Genomic DNA, 27,665 nt, shown 5'->3' on the forward strand with positions numbered 1-27,665 from the left:
GGTTCTTCATGACATTTTTTTTCTTATTCCACATATATGTGTTACCACACAGTATTTGTCTTTCTCTTTCTGACTTACTTCACTCTGTATGACAGACTCTAGGCCTATCCACCTCAATACAAATAGCTCGTTTGTTTCTTTTTATGGCTTAGTAGTATTCCATTGTATGTAGGAGCCACATCTTCTTTATCCATTCATCCGATGATGGACACTTAGGTTGTTTCCATCTCCAGGCTATTGTAAATAGAGCTGCAATGAACATTTTGGTACATGACAATTTTTGAATTATGGTTTTCTCAGGGTAAACCCAGTAATGGGATTGCTGGCTCATATGGTAGTTCTATTTGTAGTTTTTTAAGGAACCCCCATACTGTTCTCCATAGTGGCTGTACCAATTCACATTCCCACTAGCAGTGCAAGAGTGTTTCCTTTTCTCCACACCCTCTCCAGCATTTATTGTTTCTAGATTTTTTGATGATGGCCATTCTGACTGGTGTGGATATCTCATTGTAGTTTTGATTTGCATTTCTCTAATGATTAATGATGTGGAGCATTCTTCCATGTGTTTGTTGGCAATCTGTATATCTTCTTCCCAGAAATGTCTATTTAGGTCTTCTGCCGACTTTTGGATTGGGTTGTGTCTTTTTTTTTGTTATTGAGCTGCCTGAGCTGCTTATAAAGTTTGGAGATTAATCCTTTCTCAGTTGTTTCATTTGCAAATATTTTCTCCCATTCTGATTGTTGTCTTTTCATCTTGTTTATGGTTTCCTTTGCTGTGCAAAAGCTTTTAAGTTTCATTAGGTCCCATTTGTTTTTGTTTTTATTTCCCTTTCTCTAGGAGGTGGGTCAAAAACGATCTTGCTGTGACTTATGTCATAGAGTGTTCTGCCTATGTTTTCCTCTAAGGATTTGATAGTTTCTGGCCTTACATTTAGATCTTTAATCAATGTTAGGCTTATTTTTATGTATGGTGTTAGGGAGTAATCTAATCTCATACTTTTACATGTACCTGTACAGTTTTCCCAGAACCACTTATTAAAGAGTCTGTCCTTTCTCCACTGTACATTCCTGCCTCTTTTATCAAAGATAAGGTGACCTTATGTGTGTGGGTTTATCTCTGGGCTTTCTATCCTGTTCTTTTGATATATTTTTCTGTTTCTGTGCCAGTATCATACTGTCTTCATTATTGTAGCTTTGTAGTATAGTCTGAAGTCCAGGAGCCTGATTCCTCCAGCTCCGTTTTCCATTCTCAAGATTGATTTGGCTATTCGGAGTCTTTTGTGTTTCCATAGAAATTGTGAAATTTTTGTTCTAGTTCTGTGAAAAATGCCAGTGGTAGTTTGATAGGGATTGCATTGAATCTGTAGATTGCTTTGGGTAGTAGAGTCATTTTCACAGTGTTGATTCTTCCAATCCAAGAACATGGTATATCTCTCCATCTATTTGTATCATCTTTAATATCTTTCATCAGTGTCTTATAATTTTCTGCATACAGGTCTTTTGTCTCCTTAGGTAGGTTTATTCCTAGATATTTTATTCTTTCTGTTGCAGTGGTAAATGGGAGTGTTTTCTTAATTTCACTTTCAGATTTTTCATCATTAGTGTATAGGAATGCCAGAGATTTCTGTGCATTAATTTTGTATCCTGCTACTTTACCAAATTCATTGATTAGCTCTAATAGTTTTCTTGTGGCATCTTTAGGATTCTCTATGTATAGTATCATGTTGTCTGCAAACACTGACAGCATTACTTCTTCTTTTCCTTTTGGATTCTTTTTATTTCCTTTTCTTCTCTGATTGCTGTCACTAAAACTTCCAAAACTATGTTGAATAATAGTGGTGACAGTGGGCAACCTTGTCTTGTTCCTGATCTTACTGGAAATGGTTTCAGTTTTTCACCATTGAGCACGACGTTTGCTGTGGGTTTGTCATATATGGCCTTTATTATGTGGAGAAAAGTTCCCTCTATGCCTACTTTCTGCAGGGTTTTTATCATAAATGCATGCTGAATTTTGTCAAAAGATTTCTCTGCATCTATTGAGATGATCATATGATTTTTCTCCTTCAATTTGTTAATATGGTGTATCACGTTGTTTCATTTTCATATATTGAAGAACCCTTGCATTCCTGGAATAAACCTCACTTGATCATGGTGTATGATCCTTTTAATGTGCTGTTCCATTCTGTTTGCTAGTATTTTGTTGAGGATTTTTGCATCTATGTTCATCAGTGGTATTGGACTGTAGTTTCCTTTCTTTGTGACATCCTCGTCTGGTTTTGGTATCAAGGTGATGGTGGCCTCGTAGAATGAGTTTGGGAGTGTTCCTCCCTCTGCTATATTTTGGAAGAGTTTGAGAAGGATAGGTGTTAGCTCTTCTCTAAATGTTTGATAGAATTTGCCTGTGAAGCCATCTGGTCCTCGGCTTTTGTTTGTTGGAAGATTTTTAATCACCGTTTCAATTTCAGTGCTTTTGATTGGTCTGTTCATATTTTCTATTTCTTCCTTATTCAGTCTTGGCAGGATGTGCAATTTCTAATAATCTGTCCATTTGGCCAGGCTGTCCATTTTATTGGCATAGAGTTGTTTGTAGTAATCTCTCATGATCTTTTGTATTTCTGCAGTGTCAGTTGTTACTTCTCCATTTCTAATTCTATTGGTTTGAGTCTTTTCCCTTTTTTTCTTGATGAGTCTGGCTAATAGCTTATCAATATTGTTTATCTTCTCAAAGACCAGCTTTTACTTTTATTGATCGCTGCTATTGTTTCCTTCATTTCTTTTTCATTTATTTCCAATTTTTATAATTTCTTTCCTTCTGCTAACTTTGGGGTTGTTTTTTTTCTCCTTTATCTAATTGCTTTACGTGCAAGGTTGTGTTGTTTATTCGAGTTGTTTCCTGTTTCTTAAGGTAGGATTGTATTGCTATAAACTTCCCTCTTAGAACTGCTTTTTCTGCATCCCATAGATTTTGGTTCATCGTGTCTCCATTGTCATTTGTTTCTAGGTATTTTTTTATTTCCTCTTTGATTGTTTCAGTGATCACTTCGTTATTAAGTAGTGTATTGTTTCACCTCCATGTGTTGGTATTTTTTACAGATCTTTTCCTGTAATTGATATCTAGTCTCATAGCATTGTGGTCAGAAAAGATAGTTGATACGATTTCAATTTTCTTAAATTTACCAAGGCTTGATTTGTGACCCAAGATATGATCTATCCTGGAGAATGTTCCATAAGCACTTGAGAAAAGTGTGTATCCTGTTGTTTTTGGATGGAATGTCCTATAAATATTAAGTCAATCTTGTTTAATGTACCATTTAAAGCTTGTGTTTATTTATTTTCATTTTGGATGATCTGTCCATTGGTGAAAGTGGGGTGTTAAAGTCCCCTACTATGAGTGTGTTACTGTCGATTTCCCCTTTTATGGCTGTTAGTATTTGCCTTATGTATTGAGGTATTCCTATGTTGGGTGCATAAATATTTACAATTGTTATATCTTCTTCTTGGATCGATCCTTTGATCATTATGTAGTGTCCTCCTTTGTCTCTTCTAATAGTCTTTATTTTAAGGTCTATTCTTTTCTGATATGAGAATTGTTACTCCAGCTTTCTTTTGGTTTCCATTTGCATGGAATATCTTTTTCCATCCCCTTACTTTCAATCTGTATGTGTCTCTAGGTCTGAAGTGGGTTTCTTGTAGAGAGCATATATATGGGTATTGTTTTTGTATCCATTCAGCCAATCTGTGTCTTTCGGTGGGAGCATTTAGTCCATTTACATTTAAGGTATTATCGATATGTATGTTCCTATTTCCATTTTCTTAATTGTTTTGGGTTCATTATTGTAGGTCTTTTCCTCCTCTTGTGTTTCTTGCCTAGAGAAGTTCCTTTAGCATTTGTTGTAAAGCAAATTTGGTGGTGCTGAACTCTCTCAGCTTTTACTTGTTTGTAAAGGTTTTAATTTCTCCATCAAATCTGAATGAGATCCTTGCTGGGTAGAGTAATCTTGGTTGTAGGTTTTTCTCCTTCATTACTTTAAATATGTCCTGCCAGTCCCTTCTGGCTTGCAGAGTTTCTGCTGAAAGATCAGCTGTTAACCTTTTGGGGATTCCCTTGTGTGTTATTTGTTGTTTTCCCCTTGCTGTTTTTAATATGTTTTCTTTGTATTTAATTTTTGACAGTTTGATTAATATGTGTCTTGGCATATTTCTCCTTGGATTTATCCTGTATGGGACTCTCTGTGCTTCCTGGACTTGATTAAATATTTTCTTTCCAATATTAGGGAAGTTTTCAACTATAATCGCTTAAGATATTTCCTCAGTCCCTTTCTTTTTCTCTTCTTCTTCTGGAACCACTATAATTCGAATGTTGTTGCATTTTCTTATGTCCCAGAGGTCTCTGAGACTGTCCCCAGTTCTTTTCATTCTTTTTTCTTTATTCTGTTCTGCAGTAGTTATTTCCACTATTTTATCTTCCAGGTCACTTATCCGTTGTTCTGTCTCAGTTTTTCTGCTATTGATTCCATCTAGAGTATTTTTAATTTCATTTATTGTGTTGTTCATCATTGCTTGTTTCATCTTTAGTTCTTCTAGGTCCCTGTTAAATGTTTCTTGCATTTTGTCTATTCTATTTCCAAGATTTTGGATCATCTTTACTATCATTATTCTGAATTCTTTTTCAGGTAGACTGCCTATTTCTGCTTCATTTGTTAGGTTTGGTGGGTTTTTATCTTGCTCCTTCATCTGCTATGTGTTTTTGTTTTCTCATATTGCTTATCTTACTGTGTTTGGGGTCTCCTTTTTGCAGGCTGCAGGTTCCTAGTTCCCGTTGTTTTTGGTGTCTGTCCCCAGTGGCTAACCTTGGTTCATTGGGTTGTGTAGGCTTCCAGGTGGAGGGGACTAATGCCTGTGTTCTGGTGGATGAGGCTGGATCTTGTCTTTCTGGTGGGCAGGTCCACGCCTGGTGGTGTGTTTTGGGGGTGTCTGTGGACTTATTATGATTTTAGACAGCCTCTCTGCTAATGGGTGGGGTTGTGTTCCTGTCTTGCTAGTTGTTTGGCATAGGGTGCCCAGAAGTGTAGCTTGCTGGTCGTTGAGTGAAGCTAGGTGCTGGTGTTGAGATGGAGATCTCTGGGAGATTTTCGCCATTTGATATTATGTGGAGCTGGGAAGTCTCTTGTGGACCAGTGTCCTGAAGTTGGCTCTCCCACCTCAGAGACACAGCACTGACTCCTGGCTGCAGCACCAAGAGCCTTTCATCCACACGGCTCAGAAATAAAAGGGATAAAAAGTAGAAACAAAGGATTAGTAAAAGTAGAAAGAAAGGAAAAAGAAAGAAAGAAAAAAAGAGAGAGAAAGAGAAAGAAAGAAAGAAGGGAGGGAGGGAGGAAGGAAGGAGGGAAGGAAGGAAAAACGCAAGATAGAAAGAAGATAAAGTAAAATAAAATAAAGTTATTAAAATAAAAAATATTTAAGAAAAAAAATTTTTTTAAAAAGGATGGATAGAACCCTGGGTCAAATGGTGGAAGCAAAGCTATACAGACAAAATCTCACACAGAAGCATACACATACACACTCACAAAAGGAGGAAAATGGGAAAAATCATAAATCTTGGTCTCAAAGCCCACCTCCTCAATTTGGGATTATTCATTGTCTAAAGGAAGGAGGGAGGGAGGGAGGGAGTCAGGGAGAGAGGGAAGGAAGGAAGGCAGGAAAGAAAGAAAAAAGAAAGAAAATAAAGTAAAATAAAATAAGATGAAATAACATAAAGTTATTAAAATAAAAAATTATTATTAAGAAAAAAAATTTTTTAAAGAACGGATAGAACCCTGGGTCAAATGGTGGAAGCAAAGCTATACAGACAAAATCTCACACAGAAGCATACACATACACACTCACAAAAAGAGGAAAAGGGGGAAAAATCCTAAGTCTTGCTCTCAAAGTCCACCTCCTCAATTTGGGATGATTTTTTGTCGCTTCATGTATTCCACAGATGCAGGGTACATCAAGTTGATTGTGGAGCTTTAATCCGCTGCTTCTGAGCCTGCTGGGAGAGATGTCCCTTTCTCTTCTTTGTTTGCACAGCTCCCCAGGCTCAGCTTTGGATTTGGCCCTGCCTCTGCGTGTAGGTCGCGAGAGGGCGTCTGTACTTTGCTCAGACAGGATGGGGTTAAAGGAGCAGCTGCTTCGGGGACTCTGGCTCACTCAGGCTCGGGGGAGGGAGGGGTACGGAGTGCAGGGCGAGCCTGCAGCCGCACAGGCCGGAGTGACGTTGCACCAGACTGAGGCACGCTGTGCGTTCTCCCGGAGAAGTTGTCTGGTGGTGTGTTTTGGGGTGTCTGTGGACTTTTTATGATTTTAGGCAGCCTCTCTGCTAATGGGTGGGGTTGTGTTCCTGTCTTGCTAGTTGTTTGGCATAGGGTGTCCAGCACTGTAGCTTGCTGGTCGTTGAGTGAAGCTGGGTGCTGGTGTTGAGATGGAGATCTCTGGAAGATTTTCACCGTTTGATATTATGTGGAGCTGGGAGGTCTCTTGTGGACCAGTGTCCTGAAGTTGGCTCTCCTATGTCAGAGGCACAGCACTGACTCCTGGCTGCAGCACCAAGAGCCTTTCATCCACACGGCTCAGAATAAAAGGGAGAAAAATAAAAAGAAAGAAAGAAAAAGAGAGAGAGAGGGAGGGAGGGAGAGAGAGAGAGAGAAAGAAAGGAAGGAAAGAAGGTAGAAATAGGATAAAACAAAATAAAGATAAAATAAAATAGAATTATTAAAATAAAAAATAATTATTACCAAAAAATTTTTTTAAGTAAAACAAACAAAAGAAAACACAAAAAACAGATGGGCAGACCCCTAGGACAAATGGTGAAAGCAAAGCTATACAGACAAAATCTCAACCAGAAGCATACACATACACACTCACAAAAAGAGGAAAGGGGAAAAAATAATATATCTTGCTCTCAAAGTCTATCTCCTCAATTTGGGATCATTCAGGGGCTTTCGCTTACTCAGGCCGCGGGGAAGGAGGGTTATGGATGCGGGGCGAGCCTGCGGTGGCAGAGGCTGGTGTGACGTTGCAGCAGCCTGAGGTGCACCGTGTGTTCTCCCCAGGAACTTGTCCCTGTATCACGGGACCCAGGCAGTGGCGGGCTGCACAGGCTCCCGGGAGGGAAGGTGTGGAGAGTGCCCTGTGCTCGCACACGGGCTTCTTGGCGGCGGCAGCAGCAGCCTTAGCGTCTTAGCCAGTCCCTGGGGTCTGCGCTTTTAGACGTGTCTCGCGCCCGTCTCTGCAGCTCCTTTAAGCAGCGCTCTTAATCCCCTCTCCTCGCGCACCAGGAAACAAAGAGGGAAGAAAATGTCTCTAGCTTCTCAGGCAGATCCAGACCTTTTCCTGGACTCCCTCCCGGCTAGCCGTGGCGCACGAACCCCTTCAGGTTGTGTTCACGCCGCCAGTCCTCTCCCTGCGCTCCGACTGAAGCCCGAGCCTCAGCTCCCAGCCCCGCCCACCCTGGCGGGTGAGCAGACAAGCCTCTCGGGCTGGTGAGTGCCGGTCGGCACCGATCATCTGTGCAGGAATCTCTCCGCTTTGCCCTCCGCACGCCTGTTGCTGCATTGTCCCCCGCGGCTCCGAAGCTTTCCCCCTCCGCCACCCGCAGTCTCCGCCCGCGAACGGGCTCCTAGTGTGTGGAAACCTTTCCTCCTTCACGACTCCCTCCCACTGGTGCAGGTCCCATCCCTATTCTTTTGTCTCTGTTTATTCTTTTTTCTTTTGCCCTACCCAGGTATGTGGGGAGTTTCTTGCCTTTTGGGAGGTGTGAGGTCTTCTGCCAGCGATCAGTGGGTGTCCTGTAGGAGTTGTTCCACGTGTAGATGTATTTCTGATGTATCTGTGGGGAGAAAGGTGATCTCCGCGTCTTACTCTTCCACCATCTTCCCCCTGCAGTAGCTAATTATTTTAAGACCTGACTTTTATGTCAATCTATTTTCTTTATTCTCTCTTCATCTTTTTCTGTCTTCACCTTTCCACTTACACATCTTTGTTTAATAAGTCCTAGGAAAAAGAAGCAGTCCAAGTGGCCTTCTATTTGGTAAAAAATTAACAGCAAATGTCACTCAATGACATTACAAAAGTACTGCTTTTAAATATTCACAGTCCAGTTTCAAATACTGATTCCCAACCCTCGCCTAACTCAAGGAATCACACATTATCAAAAGTGCATTTTGAAATTCTACCAAGTCTCAAACAAAATTAATTTTAATTCAGGTAAATTTCCTAAACTTCTTTTAGAACAATGACAAACAGTATCAAAGTAGAAGCCAAGAGTGTCTCAGCTACAAAGACTTTAGGAACCTAGTGTTGTAGAGTCAATCCTCAGGCAACCAGGGGAAAATTCCATTCTGCCACCTATTTTTATAAGTAAAGTTAGATAGGAACATAGCCACACCAATTTGTTCATCTAGAACCTATGGCTCCTTGTGTACTAGGTGGCAGAGCTGAATAGCTGACAGACACTGCATCCCTGAAAAGCCTAATACATTCACTGTCTTATCCTTTTACAGAAAAAGCTTGCCAATCTGTATATCAGAAAGTCACGTTTTGTTGAAAAAGTGTTTAAACTCAACACTGCAAAGGGTTCTTTTAAAAAATCCAAGTCACAAGGACAAAGGTAGCTAACAATTTAACTGCATCCCATACCACTGAACCTTCGCAAGAGGGAATCAAAAAATATGCTGTCTTTCAACCTAACTGCATAAAACATTAAATATTTCTGAAAATGGAAAATTAAACAAAACTGCTGATGGCAACACAAAAGAAGTCTTTCTCTCTTAGCACACTTGTTTCTTGTCCCTTAAGCAAGCATACCTCTCCAATGATATCTGTTTTGAGAAACAGCATCACAGAACTGTTGAGGCAAATGAGAATCTACAAGTGAGCCCGAATTCTGAGAAAAATCCTGCAGAGACTCAGTAATAAAGGAGAAATTCTTGAAATCTTTGGTAAGATTCACCAGGCTCTGTAACAGAATAAGACAAACTATCTGAAGAGAGATGCAACGCTTCCCCTCTCTTTAAAGCAGTCATTTCACTCCAGTTATAGGTCTCCAACTCTCACTAGGCAGTTGGCCCACCCCACTCTCCATTCTCGTTAGATTTAAAAGAAAATTTTCTCACTACTTGCACCTTTAATAAAAAATTTTTGTAAATTTTTTGTAAACCAGTGATTGAGTGATTCTGATGGATTGTGACTAAAATGGCAAATAATTGTGGTACCATTTTAACTAGCTTTTAAAATCTTTGTTTCCTAAAGAAAAACAGTAATGTTAGTAAGAAAAAAATGCTAACATCCCCTTGAAATCTTCATAGATAAACCACAGAGAATTTAAAAACAATTCCCATACTGTGCTCATATATGTTTTAGAGAGCTCAAATTCACCTAACACAATGCTTTCAAACTGAACCATTCTGTGGCATTCAATGCAATCACAATGTTGGACAACCACCACTTCTTATCTAGTTCCAAAACATTTCCACCGTCCCAAGAGGAAACTTGTAACTCTTTGAACAGGAGGTATCACTGTTTCCCTGTCCTTAAGCAAATGACAATCACTTTTTTTCTCTAATGATGTACTTATTGTGAATATTTCATATAAAAGAAATCATACAAAATCATACTTGTGTCTGGCTCCTTTCATTTATAATAACATTTCTGAGATTCAAACACATAGCATGCCAACTACTTCATTCCTTTTATGTCTGAATAATATTCCATTCTACATATAATGGAATATATATGCATTCATCGGCTGATAGGCACAAGCTATTTCTTTTTTCTACTGAGAAGTAATGCTGCTATGAATATGTATGAACTCGTATTAATACCTGTTTTAAATTCTTTTACATATATATAAATTTGGCAGTGGAACTGCTGGATCATACAGTAAAAGTAAGTTGTACTTTTTGAAGTATTCTCAAACTGCTTTCCAGAATGGCTGCATGTTTTATAATCAACAGCAACACACATGAGGGTTCGATTTCTCCATATCCTCACCACTTGTTATTCGCAGTTTTTAAATTATACCATCTTATTGTGTGGGAAATATTATTTCACTGTGGTTGGCTTTGCATTTCCTCAGTGATTAATGATGCTGAGCATTTTTTCATATGCTTACTAGCCATTTGTGCATCTTCTTTCGAGAAATATCTATTTAGCTTTTACCCCCTTTCAATTGAATTGTTTGCCTTTCTTTTATTAATTTGAGTTTTTTTGTTCTTGTTGTGCACACTACTTAAAAAATATATGATTTGCAAATATTTTCTCTAATTTTATGGATACCTTTTAACTGCTGGCATCACTTAATGTGTAACACTTTACTTGAACTTCAAAGTTTCTATTTTTTTTTATTCTCTGTGCTCTCTTGTGTTATATCCAAGAAAAGACTACCAAATCCAAGGCTCTGAAGATTTTCCTCTGTGTTTTCCTCAAAGAGTTTTGTAATCTTAGCCCCTGAATTTACATCCTTCATCAATTCTGATTTAACCTTTTTATAGTGTAAGGTAAGGGTCCAGCTTCATTCCCCTGCATGTGAATATTCAGTTTTCCCAACACCATTTGTGGAACAGAGTGTCCTTTCCAGTAATGAATAACAGTCTTGACTCCCTTGTGGAAAATCAATTGACCATATATATGAGAGCTTATATATGGACTCTGTATTCTATTCCATTTGTCCATAGGTTTGTCCTTATGCCAGTTACACACAGTTTTAGTTATTGTGGCTTTGTGCTAAGTTTTGAAATCAGGAAGTATGAGTCCTTTCACCTTGGTATTTCTTTTTCAAAATGTTTTGGCTACTTAGGGGGTCCCTTGAAATTCCATATGAATTTGAGGACAGATATTCTATTTCTGAAAAAGAAAACACTATTGGAGCTTTGACAGTGATTGAACTAAAACTATTGATTACTATAGATAGTGTAATCCTTTGAATAATAATAAGTCTTCAAATCCATGAGCATGGGATAACCTTCTTTTATTTATGTTTTCTTTACCGATTGTTCATGATTAGCATACAGCATTTTTCTTTGTCAGTATTCTCATTTTGTTCACATTGTTTTCTAGACTTACTGCAGTATTTTGTCCACATGTTTTATTACACTTTTTGATGATATCTTACACGTGTGTTTTAAACTCTTTGTAGAGGGAGTTGAGAAAGATGGCGGAAGAGTAAGACGCGAAGATCACCTTCCTCCCCACAGATACATCAGAAATTCATCTACACGTGGAACTGCTCCTATAGAACACCTACTGAACGCTGGCAGAAGACCTCAGACCTCCCAAAAGGCAAGAAACTCCCCACGTACCTGGGTAGGGCAAAAGAAGAAACAGAGACAAAAGAATAGGGACGGGACCTGCACCAGTGGGAGGGAGCTGTGAAGGAGGAAAGGCTTCCACACACTAGGAAGCCCCTTCGTGGGCACAGACTGCGGGCGGCAGAGGGGGAAAGCTTCGGAGTAGCGGAGGAGAGCACAGCAACAGGGGTGTGGAGGGCAAAGCGGAGAGATTCCCGCACAGAGGACCAGTGCCGACCGGCACTCACCAGCCCGAGAGGCTTGTCTGCTCGGCCGCTGGGGCGGGCGGGGCTGGGAGCTGAGGCTCGGGCTTCAGTCGGAGCGCAGGGAGAGGACTGGGGCTGGCGGCATGAACACAGCCTGAAAGGGCTAATGCGCCACAGCTAGCCGGGAGGGAGTCCAGGAAAAACAGTGGACCTGCCGAAGAGACAGAGATTTTTCTTCCCTCTTTGTTTCCTGGTGCGCGAGGAGAGGGTATTAAGAGCACCACTTAAAGGAGCTCCAGAGATGGGCGCAAGCCGCGGCTAAAAGCGCAGACCCCAGAGATGGGCATGAGATGCTAAGTCCGCTGCTGCTTCCACCAAGAAGCCTGTGTGCAAGCACAGGTCACTCTCCAAACCTCCCCTCTCAGAAGCCTGTGCAGCCCGCCACTGCCAGGGTCCCATGAACCAGGAACAACTTCCCTGGGAGAACGCACGGTGCACCTCAGGCTGGTGCAACGTCACACTGGCCTCTGCCACCGCAGGCTCGCCTCGCATCTCTACCCCTCCCTCCCCATCGGCAGAGTGAGCCACAGCACCCGAATCAGCTGCTCCTTTAACTCTGTACTGTCTGAGCAAAGAACAGATGCCCTCAGGCGACCTACATGCAGCAGAAGGTCCAAATCCAAAGCAGAACCCCCGGAGCTCTGCGAACAAAGAAGAGAAAGGGCAATCTCTCCCAGCAGCCTCAGGAGCAGCGGATTAAATCTCCACAATCAACTTTATGTACCCTGCATCTGTGGAATACCTGAATAGACAACGAATCATCCCAAATTGATGAGGTGAACTATGGAAGCAATATATATTATTTTTTCCCCTTTTTCTCTTTTTGTGAGTATGTACGTGTATGCTTCTGTTTGAGATTTTGTCTGTATACCTTTGCTTTCACCATTTGTCTTGAGTTCTATCCATCCATTTTTTGTTTGTTTGTTTATTTACTTTAAAAACATTTTTTTCTTAATAATTACTTTTTATTTTACTAACTTTATTTTATTTAATCTTACTTTATGTTATTCTATCCTCTTTCTTTCTTTCTATTTTTTCTCCCTTTTATTCTGAGCCATGTGGATGAAAGGCTCTTGGTGCTGCAGCCAAGAGTCAGTGCTGTGTCTCTGAGGTGGGAGAGCCAACTTCAGGACACAGGTCCACAAGTGACCTCCCAGCTCCCCGTGGTATCAAACGGCGAAAATCTCCCAAAGATCTCCATCTCAACACCAAGACCCAGCTTCAGTCAATGACGAGCAAGATACAGTGCTGGACACCTTTTGCCAAACAACTAGCAAGACAGGAAAACAAACCGACCGATTAGCAGAGAGGCTGCCTAAAATAATAATAAGGCCACAGAAACCCCAAAACACTCCACTAGGTGTGGACCTGCCCACCAGAAAGACAAGATCCAGCCACATCCACCAGAACCCAGGCACTAGTCCCCTCCACCAGGAAGCCTACACAACCCACTGAACCAACCTTAGCCACTGGAGAGAGACAGCAAAAACAACGGGAACTAGGAACCTGCAGCCTGCAAAAAGGAGACCCCAAACACAGTAAGAAAGCAAAATGAGAAGATAGAAAAACACACAGCAGATGAAGGAGCAAGGGAAAAACGCACCTGACCTAACAAATGAAGAAGAAATAGGCAGTCTACCTGAAAAAGAATTCAGAATAATGATAGTAAAGATGATCCAAAATCTTGGAAATAGAATAGAGAAAATGCAAGAAACATTTAAAAGGGACATAGAAGAATTAAGAAGGAAACAAGCAAGGTAAACAACACAATAAATAAAATAAAAAATACTCTAGAAGGGATCAATGGCAGAATAACAGAGGCAGAAGAACAGATAAGTCACCTGGAAGACAAAATAATGGAAATAACTACTGCAGACCAGAAGAAAGAAAAAAAGAATGAAAAGAACTGAGGACAGTCTCAGAGACCTCTGGGAAAATATTAAAGGCACCAACATTCGAATTATAGGGGTTCCAGAAGAAGAAGAGAAAAAGAAAGGGACTGAGAAAATATTTCGAGAAATTATAGTTGAAAACTTCCCTAATATTGGAAAGGAAATAGTTAATCAAGTCCAGGAAGCACAGAGAGTCCTATACTGGATAAATCCAAGGAGAAACATGCCAAGACACATACTAATCAAACTATCAAGAACTAAGTACAAAGAAAGCGTATTAAAAGCAGCAAGGGATAAACAACAAATAAGACACAAGGGAATCCCCATAACGTTAACAGCTGATCTTTCGGCAGAAACTCTGCAAGCCAGAAGGGACTGGCAGAACATATTTAAAGTGATGAAGGAGAAAAACCTAAAACCAAGATTACTCTACCCAGAAAGAATCTCATTCAGACTTGGTGCAGAAACTAAAACCTTTACAGACAAGCAAAAACTGAGAGAGTTCAGCATCACCAAACCAGCTTTACAACAAATGCTAAAGGAACTTCTCTAGGCAAGAAACACAAGAGAAAGAAAAGACCTACAATAACAAACCCAAAACAATTAAGAAAATGGGAATAGGAACATAGATATTGATAATTACCTTAAATGTAAATGGATTAAATGCTCCCACCAAAAGACACAGACAGGCTGAACGGATACAAAAACAAGACCCATATATATGCTGTCTACAAGAGACCCACTTCAAACCTAGGGACACATACAGAGTGAAAGTGAGGTGATGGAAAAAGATATTCCATGCAAATGGAAATCAAAAGAAAGCTCGAGTATCAATTCTCATATCAGACAAAATAGACTTTAAAATAAAGACTATTACAAGAAACAAAGAAGTATACTATATAATGATCAAGGGATTGATCCAAGAAGAAGATATAACAATTGTAAATATTTATGCACCCAACATAGGAATACCTCAATACATAAGGCAAATACTAACAGCCATAAAAGGGGAAATCGACAGTAACACAATCATAGTAGGGGACTTTAACATCCCACTTTCACCAATGGACAGATCATCCACAATGATAATAAATACGGAAAAACAAGCTTTAAATAATACACTAAGCAAGATGGACTTAATTGATATTTATAGGACATTCCATCCAAAAATAACAGAATACTCTTTCTTCTCTAGTTCTTATGGAACATTCTCCAGGATAGATCATATCTTGGGTCGCAAATTAAGCCTTGGTAAATTTAAGAAAATTGAAATCGTATCAAGTATCTTTTCCGACCACAACGCTATGAGACTAGATATCAATTAAAGGAAAAGATCTGTAAAAAATACAAACACATGGAGGTGCAATAATACACTACTTAATAACCAAGTGATCACTGAAGAAATCAAAGAGCAAGTCAAAAAAAACCCTAGAAACAAATGACAATGGAGCCACGATGACCCAAAACCTACGGCATGCAGCAAAAGCAGTTCTAAGAGGGAAGTTTATAGCAATACATCCTACCTTAAGAAACAGAAAACATCTCAAATAAACAACGTATCCTTGCACCTAAAGCAATTAGAGAAAGAAGAACAAAAAACTCCAAAAGTTAGCATGGAAAGAAATCATAAAGATCAGATCAGAAATAAATGAAAAAGAAATGAAGGAAACGATAGCAAAGATCAATAAAGCTAAAAGCTGGTTCTTTGAGAAGAAAAACAAAATTTAAAAACCATTAGCCAGACTCATCAGGAAAAAAAGCAAGAAGACTCAAATCAATAGAAATAGAAATGAAAAAGGAGAAGTAACAAATGACACTGCAGAAATACAAAAGATCATGAGAGAGAACTACAAGCCAACTCTATGCCAATAAAATGGACAACCTGGAAGAAATGGACAAATTCTTAGAAATGCACAACCTGCCAATACTGAATCAGGAAGAAATAGAAAATATGAATAGACCAATCACAAGCACTGAAATTGACACTGTGATTTAAAATCTTCCAACAAACAAAACCCCAGGACCAGATGGCTTCACAGGCGAATTCTATCAAACATTTAGAGAAGAGCTAACACCTATCCTTCTCAAACTCGTCCAAAAGTTAGCAGAGGGAGGAACACTCACAAACCCATTCTACAAGACCACCATCACCCTGATACCAAAACCAGACAAAGATGTCACAAAGAAAGAAAACTACAGTCCAATATCACTGATGAACATAGATGCGAAAATCTTCAACAAAATATTAGCAAACAGAATCCAACAGCACATAAAAAGGACCATACCCGATGATCAAGTGGGGTTTATTCCAGGAATGCAAGGATTCTACAATATACACAAATCAATCAACCTGATACACCATATTAACAAGTTGAAGGAGAAAAACCATATGATCATCTCAATAGATGCAGAGAAAGCTTTCGACAAAATTCAACACCCATTTATGATAAAAACCCTGCAGAAAGTAGGCATAAAGGGAACTTTCCTCAACATAATACAGACCATATATGACAAACCCACAGCGAACATCATCCTCAATGGTGAAAAACTGAAACCAATTCCACTGAGATCAGGAACAAGACAAGGTTGGCCAGTCTCACCACTCTTATTCAACATAGTTTTGGAAGTTTTAGCCACAGCAATCAGAGAAGAAAAAGAAATAAAAGGAATCCCAATTGGAAAAGAAGAAGTAAACCTCTCACTGTTTGCAGATGACATGATATTCTGCATAGAGAATCCTAAAGATGCTACCAGAAATCTACTAAAGCTAGTCAATGAATCTTGTAAAGTAGCAGGATACAAAATTAATGCACAGAAATCTCTGGCATTCTTATACACTAATGATAAAAAATCTGAAAGTGAAATTAAGAAAACACTCCCATTTACCACTGCAACAAAAAGAATAAAATATCTAGGAAGAAACCTACCTAAGGAGACAAAAGACCTGTATGTAGAAAATTATAAGACATTGATGAAAGAAATTAAAGACAATACAAATAGATGGAGAGATATACCATGTTCTTGGGTTGGAAGAATCAACATTCTGAAAATGACTCTACTACCCAAAGAAATCTACAGATTCAATGCAATCCCTGTCAAACTACCACTGGCATTTCTCACAGAACTAGAACAAAAGATTTCACAATTTGTGTGGAAACACAAAAGACCCCAAATAGCCAAAGCAATCTTGAGAATGAAAAAAAGAGCTGGAGGAATCAGGCTCCCTGATTTCAGGCTATACTACAAAGCTACAGTCATCAAGACAGTATGGTACTGGCACAAAACAGAAATAAAGATAAATGGAACAAGATAGAAAACCCAGAGATAAACCCATGCACATATCGTCACCTTATCTTTGATAAAGGAGCCAGGAATATACAGTGGAGAAAAGACAGCCTGTTCAATAAGGGGTGCTGGGAAAACTGGACAGGTACATGTAAAAGTATGAAATTAGAACACTCTCTAACACCACACACAAAAATAAACTCAAAATGGATTAAAGACCTAAATGTAAGGCCAGACACTATCAAACTCTTAGAGGAAAACATAGGCAGAACACTCTAGGACATAAATCACAACAAGATCCTTTTTGACCCACCTCCTAGAGAAATGGAAATAGAAACAAAGATAAACAAATGGGACCTAATGAAACTTCAAAGCTTTTGCACAGCAAAGGAAACCATAAACAAGACCAAAAGACAGCCCTCAGAATGGGAGAAAGTATTTGCAAATGAAGCAACTGACAAAGGATTAATCTCCAAGATTTACAAGCAGCACATGCAGCTCAATAATAAAAAAACAAACAACCCAATCCAAAAAAGGGCAGAAGACCTAAATAGACATTTCTCCGAAGAAGATATACAGATTGCCATCAAACACTTGAAAGAATGTTCAACATCATTAATCATTAGAGAAATGCAAATCAAAACTACAATGAGATATCATCTCACACCAGTCAGAATGGCCATCATCAAAAAATCTAGAAACAATAAATGCTGGAGAGGGTGTGGAGAAAAGGGAACACTCTTGCACTGTTGGTGGGAATGTAAATTGATACAGCCACTATGGAGAACAGTATGGAGGTTCCTTAAAAAACTACAAATAGAACTACCATATAACCCAGCAATCCCACTACTGGGCATATACCCTGAGAAAACCATAATTCAAAGAGGCATATACCAAAATGTTCATTGCAGCTCTATTTACAATAGCCAGGACATGGAAGCAACCTAAGTGTCCATCATCGGATGAATGGATAAAGAAGATGTGCACATATATAAAATGAATATTACTCACTCATAAAAAGAAACGAAATTGAGATGTTTGTAGTGAGGTGGATGGACCTAGAGTCTGTCATACAGAGTGAAGTAAGTCAGAAAGAGAAAGACAAATACCGTATGCTAACATATATATATAGAATCTAAGAAAAAAAAAAAGATCATGAAGAACCTAGGGGTAAGATGGGAATAAAGACACAGACCTACTAGAGAATGGACTTGAGGATATGGGGAGGGGGAAGGGTAAGCTGTGACAAAGGTTGAGAGTGGAATGGACATATATACACTACCAAATGTAAAATAGATAGCTAGTGGGAAGCAGCCACATAGCACTGGGAGATCAGCTCAGTGCTTTGTGACCACCTAGAGGGGTGGGATAGGGCGGGTGGGAGGGAGGGAGACATAAGAGAGAAGAGATATGGGAACATATGTATACATATAATTGAATCACTTTGTTATAAAGCAGAAACTAACACACCATTGTAAAGCAATTATACTCCAATAAAGATGTTAAAATAAATAAATAAATAAAGTCTTTGGGGCTTCCCTGGTGGCGCACTGGTTGAGAGTCCGCCTGCCGATGCAGTGGACATGGGTTCATGCCCTGGTCCGGGAAGATTCCACATGCTGTGGAGCGGCTAGGCCCGTGAGCCATGGCCGCTGAGCCTGTGCCTCCGGAGCCTGTGTGCCACAACGGGAGAGGCCACAACAGTGAAAGGCCCGTGTACCTCAAAAAAAATTAATTAATTAAAAAATAAGCCTTTGTAGAATATGTTTGATATCTGGGATTCTTACAGATAATTTCTGTCAATTAATTTCCTCACCAGAATGAACCAGTTTTTCTTGTTTTTTTGTATGCCATGTGATTTTCTGCTGAAAACTGAACATTTAACTTTTATAATGTGGTAATTCTAAAAATCAAGTACTCCCTCTTCCCCATGGTACTTTTTTTTTTTTGGAAAGTTACAATAGTCCATTTTTTTTTTTACAAACTATATTTGCAAAGACTATTCCTAACTATGTGTGATCACTGAAGTCTGGTTCCTTTATCTAATGTTTAGCTAATGTTTGATAGTGACTTCCTTGAATGCCAGGAGCTGCAAAAACAAAAGTAACCCACCTCTCTATCTTTGCAGACTGGCTACGTTCTCAGGCATTCCTCTACCACTTAGCTATACTTAGCTTATACTCTGAGCCTAAGAGAGCAGCACGAGCTCTAAAGGTCTTCTGAGGACTTTTCTGAATATGTGTTTTACCTCTGCGTACCCATAGCTTTCTAAATTCCTCCTCATATATAACTGCTTTAGATGTCCTAGTTTACCAGAGTCTCATCCCAACTTCTTCTCAGGGCCTTAAATAGTCTACTGTATGACTCCACTCATAAGCTCTCATACAAGGTAACTCCATGCTTACAGTCAGCCTTGTAACTTTTAGCGCAGTGACTGATGTTTTTCTCATGCAGTTTCCAAGTTATACAAAATGAACACCTCGCGTCAGATTTTAAGGTAACCCCAAAATAGGTTTGAACAGGTATACACATTAATTTCTACATAAGGTGTGCTGTGATTCCCTCCAGTTCAAGGCAGGGAGCTAGATCACCATTTCCTCAAGACCAAGATAGTGCTGCATTGGGAATGGAATGCGGCAAGGGCAAGGGATGGGGCATCAAGTAAAAATGCCATGAAATTTTGCAGTGTTTTGAACATAGATTTTTCTTGATTGTAAATTTATGTGGTTCCTATAAGCCTCTGTCTGTTTTTCAGAATGCCCACAAAGTTGGATCAGTCCATTTTTCTTTTTTTTTCTTTCTTTTTTTTTCTTTTTCCAAGGGCTTGGGACTTCTGAATCTTCCATGTCACCTCTATTATGCGTTTCTACAACCTGATATTTTCCACCCTAATGTACAGGGTTAAAATTAATACACATGCTAGTTTGCCAAAAACCACAGAAATTTTGGCAAACAGAACCTCTTAGTGTAAAAATTAAACAGATTTCAAATTTTCTACACTGATTTTACATTTCTGAACATATTCCTCTTCCACAGTTCTTACTACAAACTCAAGAACCAGAATACCTGGGTGCAATATAACTTGTATCTGTGGTTGTAAACAAAAGTTTCTTAGAAAGCGTCATTTTTTAGTATAAGAAAGCTAAAATAACTTATTTGATTTTAAAATAACTTATTTGATTTTAGTGCAATATAACTTGTATACGTGGTTGTAAACAACAGTTTCTTAGAAGGGGTCAGTTTTTAGTATAAGAAAGCTAAAATAACTTACTTGATTTTAGTGAAAGAGGGTGTTGCTTTTGTCTCTTCCTGGAGGTTCCCATAGATTGTGAGGCTATGGACATCTCAGAGAAAATTCTGAGGCCTGAAACTCCTTCCATAAACTCTCTATCCTTTCTCAAGCAAGGCAAGTTGATGATATATCCACTGCTATGCACTGTAGTCTCAGAGGTGCCAGAGCAGGGAACCCAGCTTTGACCTGGGCCAAAGGTCAAAATTTGATATACACTATCAAATACCACTGCGTTCACTCTGTGGTTTTGGCTAGGATTAGATGGGTAATGCATGCAGAACATCTCATCCAACTCTGCACACACAGAAGGTTCACTAATGGTAGCTAGTCTTGTTACCACTGTTCACAACAAAACTAAGAACACATCATTTACCTACCATGACCTGGAAAGTCATTTACAAATACAGATTTGCGGGCCCCAACTACAGTCATTCTAATTCACTATAGCATAGGTTAGGGACCAACAATGTGCATTTTAACCACCATTTAGGAAACTCTACTTAATTCACTACAGCCTTGACTTTAGGAAGCACTGGTATACATTAAAGTTATATATGCACCTGTCTTATTTTGCCTCTATGTTTGATCTTTACTTTGTATATCCCTGTATGTCTTATACTGTGCAGAATCTATATAAATGTGTATAATGTAGTACATTCCCACTTAGCGGATTGAGTACATGAAGAAAAACTGAAAAGAAATTAAAAACTGTCACTAAAAAGAGACCATAGGGATCTCCCTGGTGGTCCAGTGGTTAAGACTCCACCCTTCCACTGCACGGTACACAGGTTCAATCCCTGGTCAGGGAACTAATATTCCACAAGCCACGTGGTACAGCCAGAAAAAAAAGAAGTAAAAACTAGAGACCATAAAAGGAAAAACTGAATGCATTACAGCATCAAGCAAAAAGACCATCATATACCCACTTGCAAAAGCACATATTTTTCTAAAAATAACAGAAGCTACAGGAGTTAAGGGGCCAAAAAAGATAGTAATAACAATAAAGCAAAATATAACTAACAAGATCTCAGATATATAATTTTTCAACATCCACATTATGGAATACTGTGCAGCTATAACTGAAGAATAAAGAGCTATTTGTGTATATATTTGCAAAAGTACAGGATAGTATTATTACATGAGTAAGAAAGCAAGAACAAACTGTATGTACATAATTAGCTTTTGCATGAAGGCTATTTTTGTGTGTTTATCAACACTAGAATAATACACAAGAAACCATTAAAAGCGGTTATGGGCTATGAAAGAACGTGGTGATTCCAAGACCTCTTACTGTATACCTTTTTAATTCTTTTGATTGTTCAACATGAACATTCCCAATTTTAAAAAAAACTTTTAAACATATATAAATTATATGTACATAACAAGTAATAAACCTATTAAAATACATGTGTATATAGATACACAGACATATATAGATGGGAAAGGGAGGATACATATGTATGTATGTGAATATATACAGAGAGGAAAGAAAGACAGACAAGCAGACAGGCAGACGGAAGGACGGATGTGGGTTCTGAAGAGCACTGGGTCCTCTTACTTGCATCAGGTCCCGCCTTTCCTTCTCACCTGTACAAATGGTTTTTTGATGGTCCTGAGTTCGCTCCTTATAGCCTGTGCCTCATTCAGTTTGTAGCTGGTGTGAGCACTTGACATCTTTCAATCAATCCTGGTTCAAAAAGAAATTAAGAGTCATTCTATGCGAGATTATAACATTCCATTAAATAATAATAACAGTAATCCCAAACATTACACACACACACACACACAAAAAGACAGCAAGAAAAAAAAAACCCTTATTTCTTTCTGGTACATAAAAATAAATAAACATAAGTGAGATCTGTGCGCAGGGAGAATATATGGGGTAAAGCTAAAAACAGTAAATTATCAGTAACAGTGCTTTGTGCAAAGTTGAAAAATTCTACATTTCTTCTACGTATCTCTTTTATTTCATTCTGGTTCCAATTTGTTACTCTTTCCTAGCCATCTCCTCAATTCTTTCCTTCAATTCAAATACATATACAAGGAACTTTTTCTCCTCCTTCCTTTCTTTTATTTCTTCTTTCCTTATATTTACCCACCCACAAATCATAAACTAATATACTTCCTTCCTTATTTCCTTTCATTTCTTCTTGTTCCTTCCTCCTGCCCTCCCTCCCTTCCATCCATCTGATCATACATCCTTCCAGCCAATCCCTGTGTGCAGCATGGGTGGTAGAAGCAGAGCACTGAACAAGACAAGGCTTGGCTCCACCCTTTAAAGAGGACACAGTTTTCTGTAGCCAGAGAGAGAACGAACTCCTTCTCTGGAAAGTCACCAGCTTGCATTTCAGGCTCCAGATCCACGATGACACAGATTCTAGCTCTAAACTGTTTCCCCCATGTTACCGAAAAATCCAGATGCTTAACAGCCAGTCCAAGCTCCCTTCTGTTCCACTCACAGAGCATCCTGGCATGCTGGTGAGTATAAGTGACACTCCAGCTCTACAGTGGGACCCTGGGCAAGACACTTCACCTCTTTAAACCTCAGTTTCCTCATGCCTCAAATGAGGACACTAAAAATGTCCCTCCCATTTAATGAGAAATGTAAGGAAAGGGCTTACTTGGCAGAGACCTGGCGTATAATGTCTGCGCTGATTATTATTATCAGGATAATGCTCAGTCTACTTACTCATGGGAGAAAAAGTAAAAAATGCACCAACTCCGGTACTTTATTATCATTAACAAATTCCTGGCCACAAATGTCACAACTCACAGCAAAACTCAGCACCAGAGCTGATCTGAGCCATCAGCACCACTGGAATGAGAGAACAAGCAGGAATTCATTCCCTCCCTTTGGAATAGGGCTTCAGGGCTCAACAGCACTGCTATGATTGCCATCTGCAGCAAACAAAATATTTATGAAAACTGGTCCCGAGTCCTCTTCCTTGGAGAGCGGATACAGATGCACTGGGGGACCCCACACATTGAATGGTGACACCCCTACATCCCAGCAAGGCCTGGCCTCATGGGCACTTCCATAATGGATCAGTTAGAGAGGTGTATGTTCCTCATATACACATTGCTTTGAATGTTCCTATAAAGCATAAAGTTTTATTTACACATTTTTAGAGAAAGGTACATATATTTTTTAACTACAGAGTGTTTCATGAAGAAAGTTAAAATAAGTGAACAAAAACTAAAACTTGGACTACAGGCAAAATTTCTTTCTTTTTTCTCTGCTCTCCTTTCAGTAAACGCCTACTCCAGCTCTTTCATGCAACAGTTCATCCAAACCATTGAGGTGGTAAGCTTTAACACTATATCACCTTTGAGTCACTGTCAGATTCAGTGATAAAATATAAAAAGTTCCTCTTGGTGGCTATTAAAAACTGGGAGTCAAAAACGATGGCAGGAGTAGGCATATTAGCCCTTTATATATTCTTTTATATCATCCCTCAAAACTAGTCCCACGTTTACCATAATCACAGGCTTTCTCCCTCACTCCTAAGTGCCTTACGCAGACTTATAAGTCAAAAGTGATATGCGGGGCTTCCCTGGTGGTGCAGTGGTTGAGAGTCCGCCTGCCGATGCAGGGGACACGGGTTCGTGCCCCGGTCTGGTCCGGGAAGATCCCACATGCCGCAGAGCGGCTGGGCCTGTGAGCCATGGCCGCTGGGCCTGCGCGTCCGGAGCCTGTGTTCCGCAACGGGAGAGGCCACGGCAGTGAGAGGCCCGCGTACCGCAAAAAAAAAAAAAAAAAGTGATATGCATAAACAGTCCATCTCATACTTTCTTACCACTATAAACTCACAAAAAATCAGTGTAATTCACTACAATTTTACACAGGAGGCACTACGTGGTTGTACAATGTGATGACATCAGAAGTCATGAGATGACTCTTGGTCCAAGATCTCATGCAAGTTAACTGTGTCATCTTGAGAAGTTTCTGAACTCCCGGAAGTCTTGGTGACTTCAGGAGGATGCCAAGTCTGCAATGGGCTTCCCAAACCCAGCTGATCATCAGAACTATCCGGATCCCTACTGAACTTCACTCTCTAGAGGTAGAAGTAGATTTGTTCATACATTAATCAGGTCCCAGAACAACCAACTTGGAGGAGTCTCTTCTTACAATGATTATTTTTAGCTGGTTGATGCTACTTATAATTAGACTGACCTCCATGCTCTCAGTACAGTTTTAAATATGCAGGGAATTGACACTAGAAAGAGAGAGCCATTACTCCAGGACTGAGCTACATCAGAAATACAGATGATGGGAGTCCAGTGGGTGCAGGGAAGCTGCTTGCACAGGGAAATCGGGATCACACAAGCAGAATATTTTTGAGCTCCTGTCTCAGATTTGTGATCAGTAATTCTCAGAAGGAGAAACAAACAAACAAGCCAATATTCAGTAAATACACAGATACATCAGAAATTTATCTACACATGTAATAACTCCTACAGAACACCTACTGAACGCTGACAGAAGACCTCAGACCCCCCAAAAGGCAAGAAACTCCCCACATACCTGGGTAGGGCAAAAGAAAAAACAATAAACAGAGACAAAAGGATAGGGACGGGACCTGCACCAGTGGGAGGGAGCCGTGAAGGAGGAAAGGTTTCCACACACTAGGAAGCCCCTTTGCGGGCGGAGACTGCGGGTGGCGGAGGGGGAAAGCTTCGGAGTAGCGGAGGAGAGCGGAACAACAGGGGTGAGGAGGGCAAAGCGGAGAGATTCCCGCACAGAGGATCGGTGCCCTCAGGCACACACCAGCCCGAGAAGCTTGTCTGCTCGGCTGCCAGGGCGGGCGGGGCTGGGAGCTGAGGCTCGGGTATCGGGTTTCAGTCGGAGCGCAGGGAGAGCACTGGGGCTGGTGGCGGGAAGAGAGCCTGAAGGGGTTAGTGCACCACCACTAGCCCGGAGGGAGTCCGGGGAAAAAGTCTGGACCTGCTGAAGAGGCAAGAGACATTTTCTTCCCTCTTTGTTTCCTGGTGCACGAGGAGAGGGAGCGCTGCTTATGATCTCTCAGCAGAAACTCTACAAGCCAGAAGGGAGTGCCGGGACATAATTAAAGTGATAAAGGAGAAAAACCTGCAACCAAGATTACTCTACCCAGCAAGGATATTATTCAGATTTGATGGAGAAATTAAAACCTTTACAGAGAAGCACAAGCTGAGAGAGTTCAGCACCACCAAACCAGCTTTACAACAAATGCTAAAGGAACTTCTCTAGGCAAGAAACACAACAGAAGGAAAATACCTACAATAACGAACCCAAAACAATTAAGGAAATGGGAATAGGAACATACATATCAATAATTACCTTATATGTAAATGGACTAAATGCTCCCACCAAAAGACACAGATGGGCTGAATGGATACAAAAACAAGACCCATATTTATTTATTTATTTATTTATTTATTTATTTATTTTTGCGGTACGTGGGCCTCTCACTGCCGTGGCCTCTCCCGTTGCGGAGCACAGGCTCCGGACGCACAGGCTCAGCGGCCATGGCTCACTGGCCCAGCCACTCCGCGGCATGTGGGATCTTCCCAGACTGGGGCACGAACCCGTGTCCCCTGCATCGGCAGGCAGACTCTCAACCACTGCGTCACCAGGGAAGCCCAGAAGACCCATATATATGCTGTCTAGGAGACCCGCTTCAGACCTAGAGACACATACAGGTTGAAAGTAAGGGGATGGAAAAAGATATTCCATGCAAATGGAAATCAAAAGAAAGCTGGAGTAGCAATTCTCATATCAGACAAAATAGACTTTAAAATAAAACTATTAGAAGAGACAAAGAAGGACACTACATAATGATCAAGGGATCGATCCAAGAAGAAGATATAACAATTGTGAATATTTATGCACCCAACATAGGAGCACCTCAATACATAAGGCAAATACTAACAGCCATAAAAGGGGAAATCGACAGTAACACACTCATAGTAGGGGACTTTAACACCCCACTTTCACCAATGGACAGATCATCCAAGATGAAAATAAATAAGGAAACACAAGCTTTAAATGATACATTAAACAAGATGGACCTAATTGATATTTAGAGGACATTCCATCCAAAAACAACACAATACACATTTTTCTCAAGTGCTCATGGAACATTCTCCAGGACAGATCATATCTTGGGTCACAAATCAAGCCTTGGTAAATTTAAGAAAATAGAAATTTTATCAAGTATCTTTTCCGACCACAATGCTATGAGACTAGACATCAATTACAGAAAAAGATCTGTAGAAAATACAAACACATGGAGGCTAAACAATACACTACTTAATAATGAAGTGATCACTGAAGAAATCAAAGAAGAAATAAAATAAAATACCTAGAAACAAATGACAATGGAGACACGACGACCCAAAACCTATGGGACGCAGCAAAAGCAGTTCTAAGTGGGAAGTTTATAGCAATACAATCCCACCTTAAGAAACAGGAAACATCTCGAGTAAACAACCTGACCCTGCACCTAAAGCAATTAGAGACAGAACAAAAAACCCCCAAAGCTAGCAGAAGGAAAGAAATCATAAAGATCAGATCAGAAATAAATGAAAAAGAAATGAAGGAAACGATAGCAAAGATCAATAAAGCTAAAAGCTGGTTCTTTGAGAAGATAAACAAAATTGATAAACCATTAGCCAGACTCATCAAGAAAAAAAGGGAGAAGACTCAAATCATAGAATTAGAAATGAAAAAGGGGAAGTAACAACTGTCACTGCAGAAATACAAAAGATCGTGAGAGATTACTACAAGCAACTCTATGCCAATAAAATGGACAACCTGGAAGAAATGGACAAATTCTTAGAAATGCACAACCTGCCAAGACTGACTCAGGAAGAAATAGAAAATATGAATAGACCAATCACAAGCACTGAAATTGAAACTGTGATTAAAAATCTTCCAACAAACAAAAGCCCAGGACCAGATGGCTTCACAGGCGAATTCTACCAAACATTTAGAGAAGAGCTAACACCTATCCTTCTCAAACTCTTACAAAATACAGCAGAGGGAGGAACACTCCAAAACTCATTCTAAGAGGCCACCATCACCTTGATACCAAAACCAGACAAAGATGTCACAAAGAAAGAAAACTACAGGCCAATATCACTGATGAACATAGATGCAAAAATCCTCAACAAAATACTAGCAAACAGAATCCAACAGCACATTAAAAGGATCATACACCATGATCAAGTGGGGTTTATTCCAGGAATGCAAGGATTCTTCAATATAGGCAAATCAATCAATGTGATACACCATATTAACAAATTGAAGGAGAGAAACCATACGATCATCTCAATAGATGCAGAGAAAGCTTTCGACAAGATTCAACACCCATTTATGATAAAAACCCTGCAGAAAGTAGGCATAGAAGGAACTTTACTCAACATAATAAAGGCCATATATGACAAACCCACAACCAACATCGTCCTCAATGGTGAAAAACTGAAACCATTTCCAGTAAGATCAGGAACAAGACAAGGCTGCCCACTCTTACCACTCTTATTCAACTTAGTTTTGGAAGTTTTAGCCACAGCAATCAGAGAAGAAAAGGAAATAAAAGGAATCCAAATTGGAAAAGAA

The 27,665-nt window shown here is 39.7% G+C and overlaps 1 protein-coding gene across 1 annotated transcript in view; it reads right to left on the bottom strand.

Annotated features, from left to right (window-relative positions):
* Positions 1-27,665, bottom strand: part of LOC308609717 (protein WWC3-like) — a gene marked incomplete at both ends in the record, with an annotated part of 109,169 nt that overhangs the window by 62,381 nt on the left and 19,123 nt on the right. Inside the window, 5 exon segments of the mRNA XM_081223428.1 lie at positions 8,851-8,868; positions 8,870-9,001; positions 21,624-21,664; positions 21,667-21,742; positions 21,746-21,752. Of these exon segments, the coding sequence (XP_081079554.1) occupies positions 8,851-8,868; positions 8,870-9,001; positions 21,624-21,664; positions 21,667-21,742; positions 21,746-21,752 (274 nt within the window).

The sequence above is a fragment of the Mesoplodon bidens genome, assembly GCF_964165515.1.
Source record: "Mesoplodon bidens genome assembly, chromosome: Y".
In the NCBI taxonomy this organism is placed as follows: Eukaryota; Metazoa; Chordata; class Mammalia; order Artiodactyla; family Ziphiidae; genus Mesoplodon; species Mesoplodon bidens.